Source organism: Sinocyclocheilus rhinocerous, unplaced genomic scaffold (genome assembly GCF_001515625.1).
Source record: "Sinocyclocheilus rhinocerous isolate Xijiao unplaced genomic scaffold, SAMN03320098_v1.1 scaffold3457, whole genome shotgun sequence".
NCBI classification, from domain to species: domain Eukaryota; kingdom Metazoa; phylum Chordata; class Actinopteri; order Cypriniformes; family Cyprinidae; genus Sinocyclocheilus; species Sinocyclocheilus rhinocerous.
In genome coordinates, this window is record NW_015637185.1 from 73030 (window position 1) to 83227 (window position 10198).

General features: G+C 37.8%; 1 protein-coding gene across 10 annotated transcripts in view; it reads left to right on the top strand.

Annotated features, from left to right (window-relative positions):
• LOC107748838 (unconventional myosin-Ib-like) overlaps nt 1-5227 on the top strand; it is a 74109-nt gene extending 68882 nt beyond the window's left edge. For all 10 annotated transcript variants that reach the window (XM_016563816.1, XM_016563820.1, XM_016563819.1 and 7 more), the window contains 7 exons: nt 1378-1452; nt 2511-2645; nt 2736-2842; nt 2946-3078; nt 3327-3479; nt 3556-3686; nt 3762-5227. In XM_016563816.1, the coding sequence (XP_016419302.1) occupies nt 1378-1452; nt 2511-2645; nt 2736-2842; nt 2946-3078; nt 3327-3479; nt 3556-3686; nt 3762-3891 (864 nt within the window). In that variant the 3' untranslated portion in view covers nt 3892-5227. The remainder of the gene's footprint in view (nt 1-1377; nt 1453-2510; nt 2646-2735; nt 2843-2945; nt 3079-3326; nt 3480-3555; nt 3687-3761) is intronic.
• The last annotated feature ends 4971 nt before the right edge of the window (nt 5228-10198 follow it).

Sequence of the window (10198 nt, forward strand, 5' to 3'; positions counted from 1 at the left end):
GGTGCATCTCAATAAATTAGAATGTCGTGGAAAGGTTCATTTATTTCAGTAATTCAACTCAAATTGTGAAACTCGTGTATTAAATAAATTCAATGCACACAGACTGAAGTAGTTTAAGTCTTTGGTTCTTTTTTTTCCACGACATTCTAATTTATTGAGATGCACCTGTAGCTGTTAGCATGACAGTGCGCAGGCTGCCTGAAGATATGTCTGTTTGTCAGGGCCTGTTCTAAGGTCAGTGGGTGTTTTGGGTGTTTTAGGGTCCCGTACACATCAGTGTATATGTATGGGTCCTTTTTTGAGATTTTATTTGTAATTTATAATACTGATAATTCTGATCATTGATTCTGATTGGTCAATGATAATTATAAAACAATAATATTTAAATTTCATAATCCCAATGACTGTTCTTTGTGGCTAACATTTTAATGAATTTATCTGACTTTTCTTATTTTTTTGTGTTATATTTTATATATTATTTCTATTTGTTTTACTCACAAATAGCAATTTCTGTCTGACAAAATATTATAGACCTTGACTAAATGTTATATCAAGTTTTAAATTCATAATTAAAATTTCATTTTACATTATATTATGATGTATGATGTGATTTGATGTTTAGCTGGTTTTAAACCTTGTTTTGTCTTATTTTAACATCTACATCTAAAGTAATGTACTATTTAAAAAATAATAATAATCCAAATTGATTCACCTGGTGTTTTTATTTAGTACTTATTACTTCTAAATGGAGGGAAACTTTGACCAAATCAACACAGTTTCTGCATAACAGACCATTATGACATGATTTAAGAGAGCTGCCACTTGCAAAATGAGCTACAGGATAAGCCAGTCATTATGCCAAAAGTCTGCCTTGCGAGATGACATTTGAATTACAGAGCAGAATTGCATGAATTTATTAATGACTAAAACTTTGCTCTAGTAGACCAACCCTAGGACAGCCATGTTTTCTAACTGTTTCTGTGTGCCTGCCCTGACTGCTGTCTGCATGCTGCTCCTAACATTCTGTTGGCTTTTACAGACATTAAAGGCCTTTGTTGTGTTTTGTTTCCACTGTTGTTTTTGCTGTTATTACTGTTTTGTTTTTTTTCTTGTAGGGATCTTAGGGGTGACTTCTTGAACCTGATTTGACAGGTTCTGTAAAGATAACTGTGTGCTGTTTGACTGTGGATCTCATTGTTTTGATCACAGCATCAGTTCTCTTTTGTCTTTGCTTTTCAGTGCGCTGCTCTTTAGGGGTTAAGACCCTGCTTGTCACAAACCACTTGTCTGTCCTGACAGTGTCCTGTCCCATTCCTGCTGTCATCACAAAGCACTTTCAATACAAAGAAGTGACTAATTGAACCCACTTTTTCACAGGTCCGTCGGGAATACAGGAAGTTCTTCAGAGCTAATGCTGGCAAGAAGATCTATGACTTCACCATCCAGAGAATTGTAAGTCACTTAAGTAGCTGAGTTACATACTCATTTTTGCTTGTCACGTAGTCATCCAGAAAAGTATTCTTACTTGTTGGTGGGTCACTGTTTACCTTATGAATTACCACAAGCCGTGCAGCATCAGGCAAGTCCATTTGATGAAGAGCATTGTTTGCTTATTGCATACGTTGTAAAGCCAAAGTGCTCCTGCTTCACTTTTTCACTTTCATTCCAAATATCTTCAGCCGTAACAACTATACCAAGCTAATGACACAGCAGAAAGAGAAATTTTCCCACTGCTAAGTCCATGTAGACAAGTACAAATTAAAGGCAGGGTAGGTGATTTGGTTCAAAAACATGTTTTGTTATGCTGGTTGAAAGTCTCTTCACATCCCGATAGCAATCACTAAGTTAAGTGGTCTAAATGTATTTAGTTGTATTTATATCATCTGTGGACGGCGTAGGACCATAAAAGGTTCATCCAATCATATCCCTTGGTCCGAGGGCTACGATAGGCTGTCCTACCTGCCTGTCAACATATGTATTTGCGCTAATATATGATACATCATCAGTGCGTTTTATTACACCATTTCAGACCGAGCGAGAATGGAAGGCGTTATTATTGTAATATTATGCGCTTTGTATTGTAAAGTTTTCTCAATGGTGAATGAGACATTAGGTAATCTGACAGGTTTGCATTCAACCCTCCACCAACACAATCTCTCGTCGTGTCACTGGTTAGTCTCTGGTCTGCCTGTGCACGTTCATGTGTTTTGGAGGAGGCGTGGCTTTGGAGAGTGATTTGCAGGGAGGGTGGGATCTTATGCTTTCAAAGCTGGCTTGCTATTGCTAGCCTCTCCGAAATCATCTACCCTACCTTTAAGTCATGTCTTTTGCATCTAGTTGACTTTCTTATGACCCAACACATTGATTAGTGTAATATATAACCAATCAATAACCAACTAGTTGGTGCTACCCCTAGGAAATGATTTCTGACACGTTCTCTATATATTGTCATTCTTCAGAGAAGAAAGAAAATACTACCATAAGGGACTGATATGAGTTTTTGTCTACAGATGCAGAAGTACTTCCTGGGCTTGAAGAAGACGATGCCTTCCATGTCACCGATTGATAAGAGCTGGCCAGCTCGCCCCTACGGTTTCCTGGACAGGACACATCAAGAGCTCAGGAGAATTTTCCATCTGTGGAGGGTTTGTGACAGATCTATCTGAAATTAACTGTTAAGACTTTTGTCATGTCTGATTTTAAATGAATCTATCCTTATGGCGTCCTTCAATCAGTGTAAGAAATACCGCAGCCAGTTCACAGAAGAGAAGAAGGCTACCTACGAGGAGAAGCTTGCGGCTAGTGAACTCTTCAAAGATAAGAAGGCCTTGTATCCTAGCAGGTAGGGAAATGAGTTGTTTACCTAATATTCCTAAGCAGTTCCTTTATACACGATTCCTGTGTAAAGCATTTTATTGCCATAACATACATCATCTGCTTTACAGTGTGGGGCAGCCTTTCAAAGGAGACTATGTGGAGATAACAAAAAACCCAAAGTACCAGAAGCTGAACAGCTTTGCAGAGGATAAAGTTCTGCTTGCAGATGTGGTCAGCAAAATCAACCGTGCCAATGGCAAGGTGAGTACAATTAACTCTATGCCAGTAGAATTGACATTACAACAGAGAGGCTAGTGAATGGAGTTTTTTTTGTTCCATTCCCAAAACCAGCAAGTAATAATGAAAAAATGCAAGCACTGGATCAGACTATGCGGTAGACAGCATGAACAACTAAACTTGCAAATTTTGATTGATCATCCAAAAGCAAAACATCTCTACATTTACATCGTAAGGTTCAGCCTAATCTTAGTCCATTTATTAATTTTTAGGGAGCTCCAAGAATTTTCCTCCTGACCAAGAAGAGCTTGGTTCTAGCTGATCAGAAGACGGGCCAGGTGAAGGCCAGCGTTCCCCTGCCGGACCTCAGCAGTGTTTCTGTGAGCACGCAGAACGATGGCTTTTTCGCCCTCAAGCTCAAAGAGGTATGACATACAATAACTCATCTCAGGTAGGGCACCACGCGAGTTAGGACTACTATTGACCGTGCTCTCTCTTTAGGGTTCTGCGTCTGCAGCCAAAGGGGACTTCTTGCTGAGCAGTGATCGGCTGATTGAGATTATCACCAAACTTCATTGCATTGGTGCTACTTCAGCTGACAGAAACCAGATCAGTATCGATATTTCAGATGAGTAAGTGTCCAATATGTCTTGCGTCTTGTTTCTTCAGTATCACTCTTGTAGCTTAACTTACTCTCTCCCTTTCAGGTTCTTAGTGCAGTTCAAGCAGGACAAAGTGTGTGTAAAATTCATCCAGGGTACACCAAAGAATGGCAATGGTGTCGCCTGCAAGCGTAAAAACAACCGTCTTCTGGAAGTGTCCGTTCCGTCACCATAAGGAGCGATCAGCTCGGCCTACTGAGTGGTGTCATCTCTGAGATGCTTCACCCTCCCCCAGTCTTGTAACGATTGTGCAATTATATTGATCCTGTCATTTTTTATTTAAATGATAATAATAATAATAACCATTATGATTATAGTGAAATGCTTTGAGGCTGGCATTGGCGAAGATTCGCTTGGTGGATCTCACCTCATGCTCTTCTCAGCAATAGCCATGTGTTTGAACCATTGTGTTTGCGTGAGCCTCTTGCTGAGAGAAACTTTGTAAATAGAGATGTTGATAGGGTTTTGTTGGGCTCCTAGAAGGATGCTGAAAAGCTACAAAATTTAAGATTGCACTTTTTCACTAGGGTGGTGGTCAGGAAAGACTAGTTGGTTTCTTTGTTTGTGTTTCTTTTTCTGTTCTATTCTCATCTTGTGTTTCTAGCGCAGACCAGTCATTTATTGGGGGGGAAAAAAAACTCATCTGACTTTTGCCAAATGATAAGGCATTTTTACAATCCAAAACCTTGTGCCATTTAGCTGTTCCTCCCCAGGAGAAAGACATTATCTTGTATACATTATAGTGCAGACACTTTGTTATTTATAAGTCAAATAATAATGATTCTTTTCAGTTTCATGATAAATGCCAAACAATATCATTTTAAATCCTGCTTTTTCACATGTTTGCTTTATTCTTTACATACATTAAATCAGGGTATTATCATGAAAACCACTTGGCACTGAAATGCGATGTACTGTACCTGCATTGTTCGTATATATTCATGCAGGGCATCATTTTATTCATGGGGCCCAAATACTGATCCCTGCGTTTATAATGGAATTTCCAATGCTGTAAAGATCTCCACTAAAAAGATCTCCACGGCAATTATGCTTATGTGGAAATGCCTCCATATAGCATGAAGATTTGATTCTCACATCTGGGTTGACTTGGACCAGTAGTCAAGACAGCTGGTGAACGCTTGTTTCAGAAGGCCTTACAGAAGAAAAACTGATGCTAATAACCTGAACGCTAAAGCCCTGGCTGGTACGATCTTTGCTAAGTCCGCTTCAGTCAGTCCCTTTACTTAAAGCTGCATGTACATGAGCTGTAGAATTTGTGTGGACCTTGTATGGAAGGAGGCTAATAATAGTAGGTGGTATGTTGACCTATAGCTGTATTTTGGCAAAATCTATATGCTTTTTTGCCACTGGAATGTGGGCTGCATCATTTTATTTTTGGCTCACTCACATCTGCTAATAATAAATGCAGTGTTTTTCTTAACGCCTGACCCACATCATGGTTTTTTTTTTTTTAAGGAGTGCAAACAGCCATGCATTCTTTGGACGCAAGGCACACAATACGCTCTGATTAAGTATATGTTGTTTACCAAGATTGTGGATGATGCTTTTTTTCAGTCGTATTTAATGTGATATTTTCTCACGTTTAGTGGACTTTTTGTCCTCCTGATCTGCTGAAGACAATACCCGCCAAAGTAACTTCTCTGCTTCTGCTTCAGTTCCACAATGCTTTTTGTTGTTTTTGTAATTTTACAGTAAAGGCATAACAAGAGTTTAGGGGAGTGGATTATCATCTTCAGTATGGGACATTTGTGGAAGCTGAATTACTTTATGATCTAGAATTCTGCATAGTGTCCGCCTTTCATGCAGTAAGCCCTAGATTTACCACCTCCTCTTCCATGTCAAGAGTTTAAATTGAAAGAGAGGAAAATAATTGTTGTATGCATTGCTGTGTGCCTAAACCTGTTCTGAAAGACAGAAAACATGGAAGTGTTTCATTAACTACTAAGTGTAACAAATGACAAGTAATCATTTTTTTAATTAAAGCAATAAATAAATGACTTTGGATAAGCAGTGTGGTTTGGTGATTTGATAGTTTCGTGAAGTAAGATGAATGAATCCGAATTTGTTCAAAATTGTTTTTAATTTGTAAATCAGTACTAAACTTTGCACATTTCTCAATGTTAATGTACCCTAGTAGCCATTTAATACAGTATACCCGGATTGGGCAATATACCCAGATTTTTATTTATTTATTTATCACTTAATGAGTTTAAATTGAAATGCAAAGTTAGCTAACTATTACATCATTTTGGGGGATTATTATGGGGGATTATGTCTATTAAATAGTATATAGACATATTTAGACATATTGGTAATTATTGAACATTTTTTAAAACATTTATTAAAACTTACATACATTAATGTCATTCAATTTTAGTTTTCCTATCTTAAATTGCTAATTGTGCATATGTTTGTCACCTTAATACAAATTCAGTGAAAACTCAGGAATTCTGTTTGCACTTGCAGTTTACAAGGCATTCTTAAGGCAGTTGGTACATGGCCCTGCAGAACACACATATTTGCCAAATCGACTTGCATAACTCAATCATTTCTATCTGAAAGTAGTTTCTATAAACACATATTTTAGCAGAAAAGTACAAATAATTGTAAAAGAGAGAGAACCCCCTTGCCTGTGTGCAGCTCAGACCAGATGTTTTCCATCACATCTGGAGAGTTGTCCCGGGTTGAATTCCGTGGCTTGAGGAGACTGCTGGTGGCAGGTCTCTGTGGAGTAGGCCTTGACAGATTGTGGATGTAGTGTTTAAAAATAGCACTCAACTGCAGAGCTACCCTCCCAAAGTTCCCAGCATTGTGCAGTCTGGGAACACAGTGGAGGGCAAAACCCCCTCAACAGGCCATCCCATAGACACACCCAGAAGAGCTTGTTAACTCAGCCCCTAAAAATCATGTGATCTAATTGTGCTGTTAATTTCATTCATTATGCAATAGACCTGCAGTGGTATTGTTTAATCTTAGTAGTCACCAAATACATTTTATGAAAGAGCAGCCCCCAATATAACCAACTCCCAAAGTCCACCCCTAGTATTTTTCACAGTGTCTGTTAATTTTATTGATGGCCGTGACTACAGCTAAAATAACTGATGATATATGGTCATTGCACTATTTACATGACTAAGCTCACCTGTGTTCTGTGTTTTTTCTTCAGCGTTGAACATAAAATTAGAGAAGCTTCAACTGTAATGTTTGTGAATAAAAAGCAGTCAAGCCACTTCAAAATCATGAGATCATTATGAGCTGCACTGGCCTTTGGCGCCCTCTTGTGTATAAATTACAGACGCTGCAATATATTAAAGCAGATGGAAAGTGAACCTTTTTGATTTTACGGTTTGTTTGGGCTTTTTGTATATTTTCCATGAACATGGCGTCATTCACTGGGTCATTTACAGCACTGGAAAAATCAGTTATTACTTTACAGTCGTGCTGAAAACCTCTGCTGAAATTCCCGTGGGCACCCAAATAGCTGGGGACCCCAATAATCATCACCAACTCCTCCCCAGCAACAGCCCTGATTATCTATGATAAGATGTCAACAAGAACCTTCTGTTTTGAATTAATTTGATCCACAGCAGGGCTTCGGACTACTTTCCCTATCACCTAGCAGTGCTTTTTTTTTTTTTTTTTAGGTCAAGTGACAGTCTCTGTGTGCACTGGAATCCATTTCGGTCCATAGGTGATCCTATTGTTTTCAGAAAATCACTTGATCATTGTCAAATATAGCCTCACTTTCTGTTCAGCTGCTTTCGGAACTTAACTTCAAGTAAGCTGTCACTGTTTAGTTGGTTAAATTGTGAGGAATAGGAAATAGGTAATGTTAATAGGTAGCAGATGAAAGTTATTACGAACACTCTATGGTGTTATGAAGTGAGTGTTAAGCAAAACAAGCATTAATATAATTATTGTCATGTAGCTTGATGCAAATTGTAGCTACAATGCACCTGTTACATTTCATGTATTTTTCAAAATAATTCAAGTCAATTGAATCTTTTTTTTTTAACTTCTTGGTGTCCTCACTAAAAAAACATAATATGAATACAATCAAAAGCAGACTGAAGTAAACTGCTGTTAATGTCGTATGATTCAGTAAAACTGTGTTCTCACTCACTTTCCTGACAAGCGGGACTGACGCAGTGCAAGCAGAGATAATGTATATATATATATATATATATATAGATAGATAGATAGATAGATAGTTTAACAGCAGAAATAAATTCAACAGTCAGTGCTTGTCGTTAATAGGCTAAGTCTGCATGTTCTGCGTACGTGTCTCTATGTAAATGAATGTGTGGTTTCGTCTGATACACAAGTGACGCTCACTGTGATTTCAGGGTCTGCATCTCAATATATGAGAACATGAACGCATGAACTTCATCTCCAGAGCTACTCTAAGAGTTACTTCACAAGCTCTTCACCGTTTCATTTGAGAAAAATTACCATCAAATACACTCTGAAAGACATTCACAATAACACATCAAAATAAAATTATTGTTTAACTTATAAATATAATACTTGTATACTAAAATGGAAATCACAAAAATCATCATCATTTTAAGGAATATAATACAACCAAAGCATTTTTTCCCATTAATTTACACAGTTGTGCTGTTGTCCAGCATTTTATTTGACAAAAAAAATTAAAATGCAAAGTTTTTTTATACATTAATTGTTTTCTTACCACTGCATTTTAAAAGATCCATTCAACTGTTAAAGTTTTACTAATTCAATTTACTTAGAGACCATTTTTAAATGATAAATTTGTATTGAATCATAAAACAGAAAATAAAAAAAATACAATTGAAAACAGAATTTAGGGGAAAATAAAACAGATTTCATGGGGCCCTAAATTAAAAGCTCTGTGGAGTTTAATTGTGGAGAAACAAATTATCTTTACATTCATTCTCAAGGTCTAAAAACATGTGGAAAACATTTCCTTCCCCATTAATGGAAAATAAATATTGTGATAAATATCAATATGGAGAAAAAATATTGGGCTTTCAAATCGACTTGAATTTAGGAACTCATTACGAGCTACTCTGTCATACATGAGATATGTTGAACACTATGACAGTTTTAGCCTAGAAATGTGGCAGCTTTTTGTTGAGCAGGACGTAGGCATGTATACACGGTGGGTATAGAAAAGAATCAACCGCTTTTAAAATAATCACATTTTGTTGCAGCCTTAAAGATGACGGACACAGTTTTTGTTTTATTCAGCTGTATTTACTCAATGCAACTTATAACATCCAAATGAAAGATATAACACCAACACTTCAGAAAAAAATAAAAATAAATAAACAGTCAATCACTGAGTTTTTTTATTTTTTTTAACCACCTTTAGCCTTTAGTCTGTTGGGATTTGTCTCTGTCTCTGCTAACTTTGCACATAGACTTTGCGATATTTGCCAACTCTTCTTTGAAGAACTGCTCATGTTCAGTTAAATTTGATGGTGACCATTTGTGAACTGCAGTCTTCAAGTCATTTCACAGATTTTCAATAGCCGCGTTTCCACTGTCGGTCCAAAAGCGGGCGTGCTAGTGCGTGCCAGGGCCAGTCGCATTTCCACTGTATGTATAAATAGATGCATAATTTGAAAAATTATAATAGAATAAAGGGTCAACATTACTTCCCTAGTCATGTTAAATATCTATATATGAACATAATTGTTTATAATTGTTTATGTTTAAACATACACTACCAATCAAAAGTTTTTGAACAGTAAGATTTTTAACATAAGCCTACGCTTATGTTACAGAACGCTAATCAAAACAACTCTGTATGTTACTTATATGTAATGAGACTATATGTTATGAGGTTAGAATCACACCGAATATAAGCAAACAACAATTAACTATATTATTTAATTTAACAACATTTACCATTTCCATCCAGTGTTGTTGTTTCTGCTTTAGTTGTAATCGTCTTGCACGTCGCTGTATCGCTCTCTTTCACCTTGCAGCCAACATAAGCTTTCGGCGTAAACGCCGCTGAGCCTCCATCTTCGCATCTTGGCTTCGCTGCCTCATCTTTCACCAAAAGGAGCAAACAAACGGCCGCTTCGGTTCTCTCCATCTTGTTCGTTCGATGATGATACTCTAGCTAGTGTCCTACCTGGATAACGTCTCCAGGTTACGAATGTAACCATGGCTCCCCGAGGGAGCGAGACGCTGCGTCAGAAAACGCTTTGGGAACTGCTCCAGCGTGACCATGCTCTGAATCACATATTAAATCAGTCCAATAGATGGGCGAGACATCATGGGCGGGTGACGCTGCGACCAGGAAGCTAAAAAAGCACGTGTGGAGGAACCGGCGTCAACTTCAAGGAATGAAGCAAGCGCTCACAGGGATGCCGGAAGTATGGCACTGAGACGCAGCGTCTCGTTCCCTCGGGAACCATGGTTACATTCGTAACCTGGAGACGTTCCCCCTCAGGAACTCGGGCTGC